The sequence below is a fragment of the Punica granatum genome, chromosome 7 (genome assembly GCF_007655135.1).
Source record: "Punica granatum isolate Tunisia-2019 chromosome 7, ASM765513v2, whole genome shotgun sequence".
NCBI classification, from domain to species: Eukaryota; Viridiplantae; Streptophyta; class Magnoliopsida; order Myrtales; family Lythraceae; genus Punica; species Punica granatum.
Window position 1 is genome coordinate 22,216,590 of NC_045133.1, and position 19,508 is coordinate 22,236,097.

General features: G+C 40.6%; 3 protein-coding genes across 3 annotated transcripts; 1 reads left to right on the plus strand and 2 right to left on the minus strand.

The window, feature by feature from the left end:
• Positions 1–784: 784 nt before the first annotated feature.
• LOC116213653 (protein JINGUBANG-like) lies at positions 785–2,843 on the plus strand. The gene has a single exon (XM_031548674.1). The coding sequence runs from the start codon at positions 962–964 to the stop codon at positions 2,423–2,425; it is 1,464 nt and encodes a 487-aa protein (XP_031404534.1). The 5' UTR covers positions 785–961; the 3' UTR covers positions 2,426–2,843.
• Positions 2,844–2,956: 113 nt separating this feature from the next.
• On the minus strand, positions 2,957–7,941 carry LOC116213652 (inactive protein kinase SELMODRAFT_444075-like). Its single transcript, XM_031548673.1, has 9 exons — positions 7,651–7,941; positions 7,372–7,496; positions 6,253–6,347; positions 4,662–5,704; positions 4,376–4,536; positions 4,082–4,158; positions 3,592–3,916; positions 3,296–3,511; positions 2,957–3,182 (listed from the first exon to the last, which is right to left on the minus strand). The coding sequence occupies exons 1-8, from the start codon at positions 7,835–7,837 to the stop codon at positions 3,362–3,364; spliced, it is 2,163 nt and encodes a 720-aa protein (XP_031404533.1). The 5' UTR covers positions 7,838–7,941; the 3' UTR covers positions 2,957–3,182; positions 3,296–3,361.
• Positions 7,942–13,567: 5,626 nt separating this feature from the next.
• LOC116214820 (cytochrome P450 CYP82D47-like) lies at positions 13,568–18,183 on the minus strand. Its single transcript, XM_031550297.1, has 4 exons — positions 17,591–18,183; positions 15,118–15,540; positions 14,284–14,536; positions 13,568–14,183 (listed from the first exon to the last, which is right to left on the minus strand). The coding sequence occupies exons 1-4, from the start codon at positions 18,140–18,142 to the stop codon at positions 13,813–13,815; spliced, it is 1,599 nt and encodes a 532-aa protein (XP_031406157.1). The 5' UTR covers positions 18,143–18,183; the 3' UTR covers positions 13,568–13,812.
• Positions 18,184–19,508: the final 1,325 nt, after the last annotated feature.

Below are 19,508 nucleotides of genomic sequence, written 5' to 3' on the forward strand. Positions count from 1 at the left end.
AGATATAAAATGCCCATTTCAAGAAGTTAGGACGAATCCACATGTATGCAGGGGCAAAGCCAACGTATTGGCAGGAGAACTTTGAATTTTTTAAAATTTTATCCTAAAAGTATGTTTATTTATGAGTTTTTCTATATAAAATTAGTATTTCCCTCCTCCCGAAAAAAAAATATTTATATACTATTTATATCAAGTAATATTTTTGTCCTCTCGGATGAAAAATCATGATTTCGCCCCTGCATGTATGCGACCCATTTTCCTATATCCGACAGAGTCCATGCTCCATGCACCTTACTCGTGCAAAAGATCTAACCAGAAACCTTACAGTAGAATCCAAACAAGTGAAGCACACCTATTGAAAAAAAAAAAGCAAATCACGAGTTATTACAAATGGCAAACTGTATTGTTAGTAAATAAATTTTACTTGTAGTGCAATGCCGAATTTTGCAAAAAAAATTTGTTGGCAGGGCAAACCGCCATCCGATTGGTTTCAATTAATAGGCTCGTCACGGGGTCCCATCGGAAAATTCTTTTTAAGAGAAAAAAAAAATCTAAATTGGGGAAGAATGCCATCGACCATCCATTGTTAACAGCTAACCCAACCGATAAAAACTAACCCGACAACGTCATTGTTGGTGTCGGGCCCGCGGAGTATCCGGGCCCCGCATCCCATTCCCTCGAGGAAATCTCCGCCATTCGTACTTACACGTGTCAAAATCTCACCGGCCCTTTCTTCTCCACCGTCCCTTCCCTTCTCCCTTCTATTTATATCTTCTTCCCTCCTCTTCTCCCGCCCTTTACTATATTTCGCACTCTCAAACCCTTCCCCTTCATTTCTTCCTTATCTCCAGCTAGGAAGGACCTTTGTTTCGAAGTATATCCCGGCCTCTCGGGTTCGAAAAGTCTTCTCAGTCTTCCCATTTTCGTCGGACCGAGCCGTTTGACGTGAAAGACATAGATCATGAGAGACGAGCGAGGAGGAGGCTCCGTGTTCATCGAGCACAACAGCATCCCACGGCCAAAGTACAATAATAACCCGACCAACTCCGACCCCAACATTACCGCGTCGGTTGTCCCAGGAGGCATGCCCGACGATGACTTCCCCAACCGCCACAGCAGCGTGTCGATGGCCAGCCCGGCCTTCTATGACCACGCCCGCCTCAGCGGGGAGGGCTCCCCGATGATGATGTCACCCTGGAACCAGACATCCTCTTCCCCCTTCACCAAGTCCGCGTGCTGGTCTACCGGGTACGAGGACGACACCAACAGCGGCATCCCCCAGAACAGCCTCATCGGGTCCCTCGTCCGTGAGGAGGGCCACATCTACTCCCTCGCCGCCTCAGGCGAGCTCCTCTACACTGGCTCCGACAGCAAGAACATCCGCGTGTGGAAGAACCTTAAGGAGTTCTCGGCCTTCAAGTCGAGCAGCGGCCTTGTCAAGGCAATCATAGTGGCCAATGGCAAGATCTTCACCGGCCACCAGGATGGGAAGATCCGGGTTTGGAAGGTGAACCCTAGGGCCCCGAACGTCCACAAGCGTGCGGGGACACTCCCCACCCTCAAGGACATATTCAAGAGCTCCATTAACCCTAGCAACTACATCGAGGTGAGGAGGCGCCGAAGCGCCCTCTGGATCAAGCACTCCGATGCAGTCTCCTGTCTGAGCCTGAACGAGGAGGATGGACTGCTCTACTCGGCATCCTGGGACAGGACGATCAAGGTCTGGAGAATGTCCGACTCGAAATGTCTGGAGTCGATCACTGCCCACGACGATGCCGTCAACTCCGTGGTGGCCAGTGCTGATGGGCTGGTCTTCAGTGGGTCCGCCGACGGGACAGTCAAGGTGTGGAAGCGCGAGACCCTGGCAAAATCCACGAAGCATGCGCTCACGGAGACACTGCTCAAGCAGGAGTGCGCCGTCACGTCGCTGGCGGTCAACAAGACGTGCTCCGTAGTGTACTGCGGGTCCTCAGACGGGCTGGTCAACTACTGGGAGAGGGCGAAGGAGAAGCAGCAGTTCTCGCACGGCGGGGTCCTGCGGGGCCACAAGCTCGCCATCCTGTGCCTGGCGGCCGCAGGTTCCCTCGTGCTGAGCGGGTCGGCAGACAAGACGATTTGCGTGTGGAGGCGGGAGGGGTCGATCCACATGTGCCTGTCCGTGCTGACGGGGCACAACGGGCCAGTCAAATGCCTTGCAGCGGAGGCGGATCCGGAGTCCACCAGGAGCGGGGACCAGCGGTGGATCGTCTATAGTGGCAGCCTCGACAAGTCAGTGAAGGTGTGGAGCGTGTCGGAGCTGGCGCCCGACCTCAACAGCATGCCGTTGATGCAGCAGCACACGCCACCCCCTCTTGCAGACGGGGACTCGCTGCCGCCGTCGGACGACAGCTTCTCTTCATCGGGGGGGAAGGCCACGAGGCTCTGACCAATCAAACCCTCTCTACCCCCACAGAAGACGCGGTCATAGATGTTACGACACATGTCAACGACAATAAACTAAATAAAAAATGAATTTCGCGATTTCATTGACACATGTGAGGGGGGATGAATCTATGTTTGCTGGGTAGCATGATCTTGTTGTGGGGATTGTTGTTAGGGCACGGAACGATGGTGTTATGTCTAGGGGAAGCGTTTGCCTACCTCATATGCTGCTGGAAAGTGACAGTGGAAGAAGACTTGAGAATTTTCTATATGGAAATTCTTAAATGGTATTGTAATGTTAAAGCTTATGGGAATGGACATGACAATGGACCTACTCTACTTGTATTGTTTTTTCGGACGTCTTTCTATCTATATGTATAAGTCGGGGAAAAAGAAACTATTATATGTAACTCATTCCGGTCTGCTTCATTCAGTCGAGTTATCCTCGATGATTGTTGTTATCTGTTTATACGTACTCTTCTGTAGTGAGACGTCACGCACGATACAACTGAAGGATATTGTGAGACATTATGAATCAGCAACAAAGCCATCGATTGCTTAATTAAAAGTCAAGAATCAACAGACAGACAAATGAACTTTGTATACATATATATTGATTAAGAACCATTTTTCCTTTCTTTTGTGTCTGAGAATGTAAAGAATACAACTGAAGCATGTACAAAAGCATAGTACATGTAGCTGGGGGGAAAGGTGAGGTTCCACCTCGAATCTTTACGCCCTTGTGCCGAAGAGTATATTGCCTGAATTGCAAAGTCGTGTCGGAGAATTATCAGAGTTGGTAGATATGTATAGGCCAGCAGCAAATTTCCATTTACAACCGAAAGAAGGAGTTGAAGATTGCAACTTAACGTACCAGAATAAAAAAGCAGGGAGCAGTCTGCTTTCAAAACGGTTCTATATCAGGTAATGGTTTCGGTATTCAGTGCGAAAGCTTTCGAGAATGGCTTTTCCTTGCTTCGGGATGTGCACGTGTGCTAAGACCATTCAAGTGACCGCTCCTGCTGCCGGCAGTGTTTAGATCCAATGCCAATGGGATAATAGACTCTCCTCCTTCTAGTACTCGGAGAACCTGATCATCGGAATTAACATCAATTTTGAAACCTGGGATATATATTAGAGACGGCAATGGAACTGAAAAATGTGCAATACCTTTGACATAGGAGGCCTTGATTCCGGATCCCATAACAGACACAACGAAGCAGCATGGACCATCGCCTCGACTTGATGCTCGAAATTATAGGACTGGTTAACAGTCAAGTGAGGGTCTAGAATAGAGTAGTAATCCGCTTTACCTCCTTTCGATTCAAATGCAGCAGAGTGATGAAACCATCCCGGGGAAAAAATTTGCCTCTCGTACAGTTTCAATTGGGTGCTTCTTCTGCCAGTCAATAGCTCCAGTAGCACAACCCCAAATGCATATACGTCGACTTTCTGCGAGATTTTACCCCCTTCCACGTACTCTGGTGCGAGATACCTGAAATCAAAGTAGTCACTTTTAAGTATATATACTGAAGCAGTAAGCTCCACTAGGACGAGAAAATAAAAGATAAATGTTTTAGTCTTCAAATCTTTGAAAACAAATGTCTTGGATGGACAATCAGCTTATAAAGCCAAATCAGGTAGAATGCTAGACGATTACCCTGAAGTTCCGATCACTTGTTCCTCTGGGCCAATCTCAACTTCAGAGCACCACCGAGCCAGTCCAAAATCAGCAACCTAAAAGAATTACATAATGAAAATCAACCCCCGAGACACCGGAATGGTAGCTTTTGTTTTTCAAAGTCAGTACTTCGACTGGCTGGACTTGATTTTTTTAATCCATACTTCAGAGGAAAAATATGATAATACAAGCCATCCCTAGTAGAACATAACATTCCCAAATCCCAGCAAAGCTTGCAACCAAAATCAAGTCATGTGATAAAATTAAACATACCATAGGCTCAAAATCATGTGTCAGGAGAATATTATGAGGTCGCAAATCTCTGTGTACTATACAGCCCACCCTGCAGTCCTCGTGAAGATATCTTAAGCCCCTTGCAGTACCAATAGCAATTTTTAGTCTAAACTCCCAATCTAGAGGGTGCCTCTCGCTTCCTGTCAAGCGAACGTTAACAAGCTTTAGAAGCTAGCACTGGCCATAACCTAGAAGAGATACCACCAAGAGGAATAGAACCATATTTAGTTAATTTCAAGATTGATTATATAACAATCATCCATACCATGTAAATGGAAGTCCAAGGAGCAATTGCATATGTACTCGTAAACTAGAACTTGGTGGCTGCCCTCAATACAAAACCCAATCAACAGAACGATGTTCCTATGCTGTGCGCAGCTCAACAACCGAACCTCCCTGCAGAAGTCTGCATCACCCTCAGCCCTGCTCAACTTTAACTGCTTCACTGCCACCACCTGCCCATCCCTCAGAACACCCCTATGAACCACGCCGAAACCTCCTTCAGCCAGAAAATTCTCATCAGAGAACCCATCTGTGGCTTCATGTAATTCTTCAAAAGAGAATTGTGTTGGAGGTTTTCCAAAAGCTGGTGCCTTGTGCTGGCAGAGAGAACACAGAGGAGGAGGCAACAAAGAATTTCTGCCTAAGGAGAATACATCCCTAATGCTTGAGTTTACTATCGGCCGATGGGTTTGATCATGGGCTGCTCTTGGTGTCCTCATGTCGTGATCGTACTGGGGAAACTTATCAAGCAACTTTCTAGATATAGGAATTTTGGGTTGATGAGTTTTCTGCTTGTTCCTAGGGGTGATGGGCACTTCACCGATGATGTGATTCTGCGGGATCCAGTAGACATTCTTTTGGTTCGGCACAAGAGATGATCTCAGGGGTTTGGGTAAAGTTATAACCTTTTCCCTGTTAGAATCAGGTGTTGAAGCATAACTTGAATCATTCTGCAGGTAAACTGGCAAATAACCTCCCTTATTCCGTCGTTCAAAAAGTGGGTTCCTTTCATATACTACAAAATAGGTAGCTGTATCGAAACTTGATGATGAGCCTTCTTGGGTGGTTCTCATATGGGAGGGACTTGTTGCTTCTGGACTACTGACTGGAGTGCAATGCTTCATCCTGTAATTTGGCAGCATCTCATTGTCCCTACCCGGAGAAGAATCAGCGGAGTAAAATGGGGTTTGGATCTCACTTGCACATGTGAGATTTAGTCTAAGTACTTTAGCCTGAGAACCTTTCATCATCACAATGTTGCAGCGAAGTTCATCCATGCAGTGCTGCACTTCTTGCTTCAAGTTTCTGGTACAGCAGAATGTAAATAGTGGCTAAGATTTAAGAAATGCCTTTGTATTCTTCTCTGTCTCTTCTAAATTTCTAAGTTTTATGTGCCCCAAGCTGGAGGATATCAAATTTAAGTGCCCCCAGATATGTTGGAAACTGAAAGAATGAAATAGAAAAACCACTATGCAAAATCTTGAACAAGTCTAGTTAAAAACATATATAAACCGCTGCTGCAATCCTATCAGAAGTAGAGAACCATTACGGGATTTGATTGTCTCTCAGAGAAAACGTCTTTAGTTTCTAGTACTTCAGTTGGGCAATGAAATCTCTTGCGAATTGCTACAGATCTAGAGCGCCTTAAGCCACACAAAAAATTATTATTATTATTATTATTTGCTTTGGATATTTTTTTAAATCCAAATTTAAATTGAATTTAAATAGCCAAATGTTATGTTGTTAACAAAAAAAATTTAGTTGGAAAGGCATTAAAATGAGACCGAGATGAAGTTCATTCAAAGGAACTATCAGCTCAAACTAACAGTAAATAATACATTTTATTGAATTACTTGTCCAGTACGACCCAGTTGGCCCCAATGGTGCTTGCTTCAGCTGCCACAGCACCTCCAGGTTTATCAGACACCACCTTTATTCTCACTCGAACCTATAAGATTAACAAATAATTGATTAATTATCTATAAAAACCAGATAGTTGATTAATTACGAGTCAATATTCAGCAAGAACAAGTCTCCAACAGCTATGTTGACATCTTTCTGCAAACAGAAGAAAGCTATGTGGACAGTTTTAGGGCTGTCTTGTTAAAGTTCAGCAATACATTAAAGTGTAGGACCCATCAGCCATCTATTTTCTTAGGGGGAAAGAAAAAACACGAACCAAAGCTTCACCCCAGAAAACAAAATCTGATATCAGCAGGGTTATCAGGGAAAAAAGAGAAAAAATGATATGCTTTTACTTTTTTAAAGGGTTCTGTTTTCAAATCCACAAGGCACAGAATATGAGGAGTTGATATTTCCCAAAACAAAAGGTTTCCGTTTTCTCTCACTTAGCTTATGAAGCATGAACTTGAATTTGAACAAAAGGGCTATCCCTGAATAAAAAGGAGATAATGACAAGAATCAATGTGATGAGCTGTGAATGTGACATAGTAATATGCGCAAGTGGTAGTTCATATAGACCACACGATTCCAGTGGGGCCACAAGTCGAGGTCTCAAACTAATAAAAAAGGTGCCAATCACATGCAAATCATTGATGGGATCATTTCATGCTCTGACAATTCAATCGATCCCCTCAAGGATAGGCAGAGGGATGCCCTGCATTAGCATTTTGTACCCATCTTCCAACACTATAATCTAAACAAGCATTCATGCAATTTCATCAATGATGCTCAGCAGGTGAATTTGGGGTCATCAGGTGGTTTTATTCCGAGGAGTACTGACAGCATTAATTTGCCATTGGACTGTTAGCATAAGGCAAAATCCAAAGTGAATGTTGCGTTTGTCCGAGGTGGTTGAACTAAGTGGTTTTGACGAGTCAACACTCTACTTTTTTCTGTCAATTCCCCTAAAAAGTTAAATTTTTGGGCTTCTATTGATGGAACGAAAATTGAAAAAGGACATAAAATCGCGACAAAATTAGAAACGAGTTCGAAAGTAATTCAAACCGGACCTGGGCTTGATCGTGAAATTGGAGCACCATCTGAGAGTAGGAGTCGGAGATCCGATCCACCATCTCCTGCCGGTCACCGTCGCCGGAGTCTCCCGACAGCCTCGAGAACCTCCACAGCCTGCGACCTTGAACAGTACACAACCAAAACGAGTCAACACATTGCGCAATTAGGCTCCACAGGGCGGTTCACGAGCATGACGAGAGCGGAATCCGCCGCTCCGAGCTGAAATTGCGGGACGACTCCACTGAAGGTTGAGCTAGCGGGAGTTATTATGTTACCTGTGCGTTTGCTGGAGAAGACGGCGAGGAGAGTAATGCCGTCGCCGGGATGAACGACGTGAGTGAGCGCCCACGCCAGAGCTGTCTTGGACACAACCTTCTCCGCCCGCACGGCGACGACCACCTTGTCCGCCTTGGCTGCGGGGCGCCGGCTCAGGCGAGCTTCGACGTCGGCTGCGTGCAGCATCGGGGAGGCTCTGCGGAACAAGGACGGACTGAGGAAGAGAGGGGGAGAGAGAGAAAGAGAGAGAGAGGAAGAGTTGGGATTTTTGATCGTTATAAATTGGTGCGAAAATTTAACGGAAAATTAAAATTAAAATAAGAGAAAAAGAAAATGGAAAACGAAAAGGGGATTTGGTGGTAAATGAATTGGGTTGGTTAAGTTGACTGGGGTTATGTAGGGCCCAATAATTAATACGCCGAAAATATCATTATTTCTCGTGTGAAGATCGTTATACTATTTACATAATAATTGAGTGTGATTTAATATTGGAATATTATAATCTCAATAATGCACCAAGAAACACATGTTATTGGTTCCTTGGTTTATTAAAATAAGTCTACCAGATAATTGTGGGCTATGGTCTGATATGGTTATTCATCTACCACAAGGGAAAAGTGTAAGAGCTTTGAATATTGATGTAATTTTTTTTAATATTTGAGGAAAAATTACTATTTGTAGTCATATGTGTTAAATTTCAATCGGACTTATACGTGCTTGGCCTAACTCAAAATTCGAGCTGTCAAGTTGTAGTACCTAAATCTTATGTAAATCTTCATATTTTTCATTTTCTAACCAACGTGGGACTTTCACTTTTTTACCTTTCAACTCCCGTCCTAACATGGTACCATATTGTCTTTCTCACTTTTGCCTACACGTGCCCCACTCCTTTGAATACCCGCTCTCAACAACTAACCTCGAGTTGAACTTTTCTCTTTTCAGGACTTGGGCTCAATTACCTCGAGATGGGCTCCTCTTCCATACTCAGGGTTTTTTTTTGGGGGGGGGGGGGTGTTTGGTGTTGGGGTGCTGGGATACACTTGGACCTGGCGTTGTGTAAGTCCCCATACGGACGCTTAACCCGGGCTTATCCCATTAATTCACAATAACAAAAGATTTATCAAACAAAGATTTCCCATTTGGTAAAACTTTTTTTTTCGCTGAATTAACAGGCAGCAGTCTTAGTAAAACTTGTATCTTTTATTGTAATAAAAAGAAAATTACATTGTGACTAAAAAAAAGAAAAAAAAAAGCTAGTACCTCTGGGTGGAACAGTAGAAGACTTTTATCACTTGGTCAAATCTGTTGTGATTATTATACATTGATAATTAACTGCAGTTCTTTCTTCCGATTATAAGGATAATTCCTAGATCTAATGCAATGATATAAGTATTTTAATAGTTAATAATAAGACACATATAGCCTAAATTCATTATTAGGCGAAAGGATGTATTATTGTGTTACGTCCCAGTTGATTATTTAACATAGCAGCTTAAAGGAAGAGATGAGTTGATCGGACGGTGGAGGAGGTGCTGATGACGACGGATCTACAAAGGGCAGCGTGCCGGCAAAGGAAAGGGTCAGCCGCAGCCGTTTGCGGATGAACAGTCGCGTTCATTGACAGTAGGTCATGCAAAATTGCATGTGGATAGTAATGAAATGACAGTGGCTCATTTATTTTTCCCCCTTATTTATTTATTCATTTATTTTTCCCCTTATTTCTACGATTGAACATCTAGAGGCGGCGGTCGGACAGCAATTGTAGCATCGTGATCTTTCTCATCTCACGCCGGTATACGCCATAAAGGGCGAACGTGAAATTCGCAGAGTTGTAGCACAAGTGCTTGCCCGAGGCCAGCTTTGGGCGGGATGAAACTGCCACATCATGCGCGGTGAAGCACTCCTTGGCTATATCCCGGCTCGAAATCACCACCACCGTGTGTATCCCAATCCTGATCCTGAATATGGGTCCGTGCTCGTCTGCAAGGGCTGCCAAGGTCTCATGGGTGAGTTCCGGACCTATCAAGAGGCGGAGATGGCCAAGTATCGGTCACCCACCAATGGCTTCCGGCAGTTGTTTGCTCTTTGGAAGCTTTGATCCTCCCGAATAAGCAATAGGTTAAGAATATAAATGTAGTAATAAAGACCCAAATCATGGTGGTGTTGGGGCATGAGAGGAGCAAATCCATCATATTGTTCTGTTTTAACTTTATAGATGGGCACAGCATATATATATATATATATATATACGTGCATATATATGATGAGAAAATTTTATTTTCTCCTGGTCGGGATGGATCGGGGCTTCCGTCTCGATCAGGTACTAGCCGGGTACAACCATGTTTAGGGCACGCTCCACGAATCCTACAGCGGCAGCACCCCAAACCTTCATGAATGGGACATGATGAATTACTAGATCTGCACGAAAGTCATCTATCTTGCCTTTCTTCACCTTGATTAGGCAACCTCTTTTCCTCTTTCTTCATCATCATGGAAACTATTTGGTAATTGACACAAAAATATAATTATACGCAGTGTAGTGCAACTAGTAAACTGTGTTTTACGTAGGAAGACATTATTTTGATGGTAGGAATTTCAAATTTATTGAAAAAAAAAGATGCAGAATAAATTAAAATATTACGGAATTAACAATTTGAAATTACTGAAGTTAAAATTAATACTTAAAATAGAGAATAAACATAAATAATTTTTATAAGAACCTATTAACTTATTAAAAAATCGCACTTCCAATTTATATAAATTAATCAAATAATAATTTTGAATTAATTTATCAAACGCTGCACCTACTTAAAAGTCATTGAAATAAGTACTTATTCAAACTCCTACCACTCTTCCGAACAAAATTCGAGTATACACGCCTCTCCTATGATGAAAAAAGGGAACAATACGTAATTTTAACAAACTATTTCTCATATCGTCTCGGTAAAAGATTCGCACTTGAGATCATAAGTAAATCTCCTATCGTTGAATGAATTCTTTACTGGTTATTATTTTTATTATTTTTTCAATAAAAACATTAAAAGGAATCTAATTTATGAAAATTCAAAATTTTATCACGTGATTTTAAAAAATTCTCAAAGAACATGAGGTTTCGTTTTTGTAATAGGATAAATATCACAACAGTTAATAGCCATGGCCGTTAATTATTTCAAAAAAAGTCCAAATTTTTTTTCTTTATTTTTAAATCATAAGATCGTAAGATTAGTACGATTCAACTGATCTTGAACCCACGTACGATTTAACAATTTTAAGAAAATTTGGCCCAAACCTAGCTAATACATTCGTAGCCTATTAGTGCGGCCAATTGTCTGGCTGAATTGAATTTTAAGAAGGCTGGACCTTTTCTTTTTCCTTGTTAATCTTATCATCTTTTTCTTTTTTCGGTGGGGTCATTTCTATCATATTTGATAACGCAAAACCCATTGATTTCTGAATCTTAAATTGCTAAATTTAATTACAGGTAATATCTTATCATCTTAGATCTGATCCCATGGTCCTCGATCCTTGGACCCTGTTGGATCCCAAGTAGGATCACAATCTTGTAAACCTTGGGAGGGTAGGAAAAAGTGAGAATTTTTAAGACTTTTTTCATAATAATCAATGGAAAAATTAGCTGCTATTAAGAGGTTTGAAAATTTTAAAATAAAGGTGATACCATATGTTTCTAAGGAACTTTAAAACACGTGATAGATTTGAAAATTTCTAAAATCTATCAGCTTTTTGTATTATTTATTAAAAGCGCAGTTTGCCATTGCGTTTAATTTCTTACTGATTATTTTGATGATTCTTTTAATTTTCATTTTTCTTGATGGAAATATGCTAGCAATTAGTTACAAATACTTACCCCTATTGTGACTGCTATTATATCATTGACAGCAAGTAGTACACGACTAATAAAAATGGATCAACGTGACTTAATTTAAACGATTTGACTCTTATTTTTATTAAATAAAGTCTCAGATTCAAGTTTTGTGAATGCAGAAAATTCACGCTATGAGAGTTTTATCCATTACTGGACCAACTTGAGTCGACTGGATTAGTCGGACCCAATTAGACTTCCGAATACTATGATTCACACTAAAAAAATAACTAATGAAAATGGGTCTAATTCAACTTTTTTTTAGCATCTGATGGCAGTCATCTTAAATATTTTTCTCTATTGAAGCACATGTACATATATTCTAACATTAATCAAAACTTTTTAGAGGAATATATAGCAGTTAACAACCCAGGCTTCAAATCTCTTCCAAGGTCGCCCATGGAAAATTAGGCTGCCTGAATATCTATTTGAGCCACAAACAATTAACGAAGAATATTAGTGGCATAAAGCTCGATCACAACCAGCCTCTTGATCAGCTTATGTGGGCTGACAATGCCAATGGAATCTTTACAACAAAATCTACTCTCTGTTTTTTTTTTCTTTTTTTTTTGGGGTTGGATCAGAGACCTCGGCACTCAAGAATGGAAATTCTGGTGGACTCAAAATCCATGAGAGACATAAGTTATTACTGTAGAAAATCGTCCGGAGTGTCCTTCCGAAAGATCTTCACCTGAAGTCAGTGAGCCCACCTGTAGGTAAAGCATCTGCAGCTCTCAAAGCCAAGCGATGTGCTCTCCCATTGCGCCGCAAAGATCTTCGTCTCACGGGCGATCCCGAGGATGTCATTGAGGAACTTTTGTCTACTCAAAGCTCCTCCGACTGCTAGCATCAAAGACTCTAAGGCCTTGTTTGGATTCACAATAAAAAAAACTTTAACTTTAACTCAACACACTCCACAACAAAAACACACATTTACCAAGTCAAAAATTTTAACTTTAACTTTATCTCAACACACTATACAACGAAAACACACGTTTCCCAAGTCAAATTTATAATCCCATCTCATTTGTCCTTTTCCACAATCAAAATCAAGATCGGATCTATCGTATGTACTCGGGCAAGCAATTTCCTAAATTCCTAGCCCACAATATTTGTTTTTAAGGGGGAGGTGGAGATGGATTAGGCCCATTCTCTTGAACTTTTGTTTTGTAATCCTTTCCCTTCTTTTTCATGAATTATTATCATCCATTCAGGGGAAAAAGAAAACGTGATCTGACGCATACTTGATCAAAGTTTTGACTTCAGATTGTCAAAAGCTGATCTCAGATTTAGATTAATTTTATTATTTTAGAAAAAAGAATTGCACGTTTTGATGTTTATGTTTTATGTCAATTGGTGGGGCCCGCTGCTGATTTTGGTCTCTTCTATAGATTTTTTTCCCATTGCCATAGAAATAAAGCTGTAAAACAAATTTCATTTTTTTTTTAATCAGTGGAAGGCTAATTACTTAATCATGAGGTTGTGTCTTAGCTGCAAATTGATCAATTCCTGCTGGCGGACTTTACTTGCCGTGTAACAATTGAAAACGCACTGGAAACATCTCGTCGACATGGCTCAAATGAAAATCGGCTGTCTTATTATATGTTGCATGCATGGTCTAAACCAAAAAGGAATTATGAATGACCAAACTGGTCTAAGCTAATTTCAAAATTTGGTAGAGTCAACCAATAACAATTCTACCACGGTACGGATGACTTATTTTGTGCCATGTTGGCGTAAGATCCTGATGAGATCGATACGATTAGTTAGTTGTGAATTACGTATGTTCTTGACAATGATGCATGTGGTTTGTAGCGAAAGTTGCTTCGAATTAGGGCATGGTTAGTCCACTCTCTGGTCACAAGTTCGAATCTCTTGGATGCATATATATAAAACACAATCCGATCTTCCATGAACAACTATGGAGCATCTCGGTGAGGCTTCGTTCCAGTTCGATTGGATTCAATTCATGAAGATCGAGGGATGCTTCATGATTGATTTTATACCTAAAATTATATCAAATTGGATGATAAAAATGAGAGTAAGGGTGGCATGTATCCTTTTTTCTTCATTAATCTTCATAGGATGATCTCACCGGAAATATACATGGAAGAATATTAAGGGCCTTCATTCCGATGGACTTCAAGATCCAGTCCATACTTGTATATTACACACGACATGCCATATATATATATGGATATATGTATATATCGTTTTCTTATTATGCCATTTTATATTGCCACAACCCCATGATTATACTACGGCCAAACAATCTATCCGTTCATGTGTAAGTTGAGGGCGATAGGCGTGGCCTGACCAGTACCTGTAGAGGAGTGGCCTTTGAATTTGTTAACCCGGGGCTCCCGGTCATGTCGACTGGGGCATCCGACGGGGTTGTGATGTCGAAAGCATGGAGCAAGCTCGCTAGAGTCAATTGGGCCATCTGGATCGCGTGGCCCAGCCCGGGACATGCCCTCCTCCCGCCGCCAAAAGGAATGAGCTCAAAATGCTGGCCTTTGACATCGATGTTCTTGTGGGAGGTCAGAAACCTCTCGGGCCTAAACTCGTCGGGGTCTTCCCAGACCCGTGGGTCCCGGTGGAGCTTGTGGAGGTTCACTATGAGTTGACTACCAGCAGGGATGTCGTAGCCACCTTATTTGCAAAAATATACGTACAAATGAATTTTCATGTCTTTGATATATTAGAGCACAATTAAGTACCAAAATTAAGTTGGCGCAGTCAGAAAACGTACCGACGGTGCAATCTTTGGTAAATTCTCTGGCTGCGGAAAGGGGAGCGGCTGGATAGAGCCGGAAGGTCTCCTTGATAACGGCCTGGAGGTAGACTAGTTTGTCGATGTCCGACTCCCTCACGAGCCTCTCTCTTCCAACGTGAGCATCGACTTCATCTTGGATTTTTCTCTGTGTGCGGGGGCTATTTAACAAGAGGGAGAGCGCCCATGTAAGTGTTAGAGAAGTCGTATCACTTCCTCCGGCCATCAGCGTCTGCAAGCATTGTATAATAACATTTCCATAATTCATTTCGTCATAACATCCATAATCCACAACCAAAACAAATTCTAGGAACATCCGCAACAAGGGGGATATCCGGCCCAATTACTAGGCAAACTAGGCCGGCTCACTTTTGTTCCCCCATTGTGGAGGGATGGGAACATTTCACGCACTCCAACCAGAGTGCGCCCACCACTCCTGCCACTCGAATTCCCTTTTAATTTTATTTTATTTATATACGGCTCTTTGCATAATTTTTTTTTTTAAAAATTGCAAAAAGCCGGCATTTTTATTTTTAAATTATTTATTTTTTTAAAGAACCTAAATATTATAATTTTTCAAAAGAAAAATAAATTTATATTTTTAATCCAAAATCAAGTTACATAATTATAAATAATTATGCAGGGGGTCACAAATGGGTCTCAAAATGGGCATTTCTACTGTGAGAGAAAATGACAATTTTCCTTCGGGGACAATTTGGATGAAGTGGCACCGTGTGGGGCCTCATTGTTGTGGATGCTTTAAGAGACTTGATTAATAGAAACATGAACGAAAGGACTGGGGAATTCATGTACCGTGGTGGTGGCTTTATTGACAGTGTCGGCATCGAAATCAGCTATCTTGAGGTCATCCAGCACGGACAGAAGCACGTCCATGAAGTCCTGCGTGCCATTTGCTGCCTCTCCAGATTTCCTTTTCTCGCGATGTTCCTCTAACCACTCCGCAAAGAGGCTCTCCATCTCCTTCGCGATCACTTTCATCGCCTTCTCATACCCTCCCAAGTCCAACCATCCCAAAAATGGGAGCGCATCAGACGGAACAAAGAGGCCTGCTAGGTGGAAAAATTCCCTAATAATCCATTGGACACGTCGTGCCTTCTCCTTCTCACTACTTATTTCTGTACTCCCAAAGTTATATCGCTTGCCGGCGATCATCCGGAGAAACACATTCAAGTTCAGGTCCCCGAACCATTGCCTCATCTCCACCAGTACTTGGTCCTGTTCAAAACCACTTCCAAGATCACCTCATGTTGTATGCTAAGTCCAACATCTTGACATCGAGGATGGACATACATAGTACTTCCCCATGAAACGTGATAAAAAATAATCTTTTTGTAGGCCTATGATATTATAATATTCATGAACTTCTAATACTCTGGGACTTGATTGAATACAGGCTATGAAATATATATATATATATAAAAATATATAAAATATATACTAGCACTAGCCTGGACCGTAATGCATGGTTGGCGTTATTGTTTACACGTTGTGGTGCTTGCATATATATTCGCCTGATGAGTTTATGTTTAGATTATATCTTTTAATACAATTAACAGTGTACAGCTTAACGTCAAGAGCTCACTTCAAAGGGATGCAAATGGCCGATAGGTTGGTTTTTAATCGATAATAAAAATTAATGATATAGGCCAAGTGGAAGAGACGACCTAATTTTTTATGTGAAGCAAGCCATTTATTTAATTATTTATAATCATATACTAGACTTGTTTAGTTATAAATGAGTAAACTATCATTGTCGGATTTCACTTATTCATTTACAACCGTTTTTGCCTCTGACATATTTTTACTACCAATTACCCCCAAATGTTGACATTTCGTCTAATATTTATACCATTCCATGACGAAAAAGTGACATGGCATATAACGCCGTCTATGAATTTTTCATCAAGGAGTTTAACGGAAGGGTATAAATGTTAGATGAAATGCCAACGTTTGGGGCTAACTGGTGACAAAAATATGTCATGAGTAAAAATTGTTGCAAATGAATAAGTTGATTACGACAGTGATAGTTAGTAGTTATAAATTGCATCCGTAGTTTTTTATTTTCCAAAAAAATACATTTTGCGTTGAATTCTCCTTTTTTTGTGTAGTTCATTAGATAGAATGCAGTAATGATAGAAAACTTCATTGATCAAAAGAGGGTATAGTACAGTAGCGCATTTCTCGCCTGGTGGCCAATAGGTCCCATATTTGATACTCAGTGGGATTATCTGTACCACTTTATTAAATATTTAAGATTTATATTTCAATGTATTACACCCATGCACCTCTTTTGTAATAAAAAAAAAGACAAATTCATTAATTCTCGTTTTTGTGTTAAATTCAGAAATTAAAAATAATATTAAATGTAGAAAAGAAAATTTCTTCTGAAATTGGAAAATAATATATGTAAAAAATAGTGACTACATCTCAATGAATTAACCAAGTAGGACGAAGAAATTTTTACTCACATATTAAAAATCCTTTTTATGAATTAAAATTCATGCATTTTCTAATTTATGTCTAATAATACAATAAAATATAATGATGTGAAATTTTTCTTCATATTAAACTGAACAAGACATATAATATAATAATACTAAAATAAAACAAAAACAAAAAAGTTTGTAAGAGCACAAAACATTACGTACATAGTGTAGATTCTCCAGAATGCTCAAAATTATGTAACTTTATAGTATTTAGATGTCATTAAAAAAATTGAATAAGATATATTAATAATAATAATAATAATAATAATTATTATTATTATTATTAATAGATTATCAAACAATTATATTATTTTTTCATGATGCCAATAAGATAAAAGTTACTAATGAGAGTTTCTTTTTTTATTAAATAGAATAATAATAATACATAATATAATATTAAAATAAAACTAAATCAAAAATCAAAAGTGATTGTAGCGTGATGGTGTACGTACTCGCTTGGTAACGAAAAAGTTCTAGATTCAATACTGAGTACTCGTATCTCTTTATTAATTAGATTTTAATTTCATTGTAATATACTCATGGACCTTCCTTATAACCGAAAATTAAATAATTTTTTTTTGCGAGCGCACTAAAATAATATATTCTCTATATGAATGTTCAAAAGTATGACTTTTTTTTGGGTGAAGACTGTGACTTTAGACTAACTAGAATTTAGATTTAGATAGATATTTGGATATGCTAATAAGTCACCATACTTTTTATTATATATTATATTTAAATTAATTTAAAATTTTATGAGAGTAAGTTTTTGGTTCTACCTGATGATCCGAGCCGTCATGTCCCATGATGCAGTGGGTATATAGATCTTTCAAGGAAGTTGCCGTTTCTGATTCGCGAATATGATTGAACATCTCGAGGCGGCGGTTGGAGAGGAGCTCTAGCATCATGATTTTACGTATCTCACGCCAATATGGGCCGTAAGGGGTGAACGCGGGGCTCGCATAGTTGTAGCCCATGTGCTTGCCTGTGGCGAGCTTAGGTCGGGAAAGAACCGCACCATCATGCGTAGTGAAGCACTCCTTAGCTAGCTCCCAGCTGGAAATCACCACTGCCGGATGAACCCCGATCCTGATCTTAAATATTGGTCCATGCTTGTCTGCTAGAGCTCCCAAGGTCTCGTGGGGAAGTTCAGGACCTGTCAAGAAGCGGAGATGGCCGAGTATTGGCCACCCGCCAGCAGCCTCCGGTGGTTGCAGGTCCTTGGAAGCTTTGATTCTCCGGAGTAAGCAATAGGTTAGGAATATGAATGTGGTCAGGACACCAATCATGGTGCTGTTAAGGATAAGGTGTGAGAGGAGCACATCCATCATGCGAAATTTTCATTTTTTAAGGTAAGTACGGGCAAAGCCCTACTAATGCAATGAAAGGACATATATAGACTAGACATGATATATATACGACGAAAGTCAACAATCTTGGATTTTTTTTTTACCCCACCTAATTGTATTTTCTATTATTTTTGGCTGACAGCTACTTTTGGAGTTTCTTGTTATATGAGACAACATCAGAGTTGACATTCATGAACATTAATTAGTTAATTAGTATAAATTCGTAAAACGATTGCTTCACGGGAGAGTGTTGGACTCGCGATCATGTGTTTTTTTTTTTTTGGGTTAAAAAGACGGCTATTTCCCAATGAAATTAAAGATTACAAATTGGTGGGATCTTGCTGCTATTACAAAAATGTCGAACAACAAAGTGCCTAAACGGTTAGAAACCGAAACAAGAACATGAGCACCAAAAAGGGCGGATGAGGCTTGCCGGACAGGCCAATTTGTATAGAAATTTTATTTGCGGAATACATGTTGAACGTGAATCTTCAAGGGCTTTGAAAGCAGTCTTCAAAAACAGTGAGTTTAGCCGTAAACTTCAGGAAATGGAGTATTGATGGGGAAGCATTACGTTGGGTCGTTGTTTCTTCCTTCAATATGGAACTGAGTCCGAACGGTCATCGCTTTTGGACCTGAACCAACTCCGTATATATTTCGGTGCTGCCGTCCATATAATTCCGTTGCTTTTGAAAGTCTCTCACCACTGGAATATCAGCAGGGACAATGAAACGGGGAACCTGTAGCAACCCGAGCCGGGATGCAATTAACAAATATTTATCAAGTTGTTGGCGGAGTGGTTGCGCTATCAATATAACAGGCTTCGAGCACAGTGATGTATCTTTTAACATGTTGAGGAGCTTTTTTTGTAAGCATATATGACTTTGGTAATTAAGCTATAGAATCGAACAAAAGATTTGGAACTTACTTGTCCACGCAAAGTGTCCCTGGTGTTTACTCCACTGAGCCGAAAGCTTGACCAGAAAAAGTCTTTGCTAATTGACTTTGGTGAGCCAAGCCGGACATGAGGTTAGAAATGGATTCATAGCTGCGCCCTTAGGCTGTCTCCGGGGCTTGTGCCTCCGTCTCCCCTTGCCAGGTGGTAAGGGAGACGGATGCGTTAGAGACGCGCGCGGCTACCTCTGCCAGAGACATGGAGGCAGCCGTGTATTGGCTGCATCGTGGCGGCCCGGCCCCCGAACGGCAGCCCCTGCCCCCTTTTATTTATTTTTTAATTTTTTTAAATGGATGCAACGGTCAGAATCCAAAGGCCAATTAACACACATTTTTTAATTTTAAGCTTATAATTTATTTTATTCCTTTTGTACTTTATAATTATTTTATAATT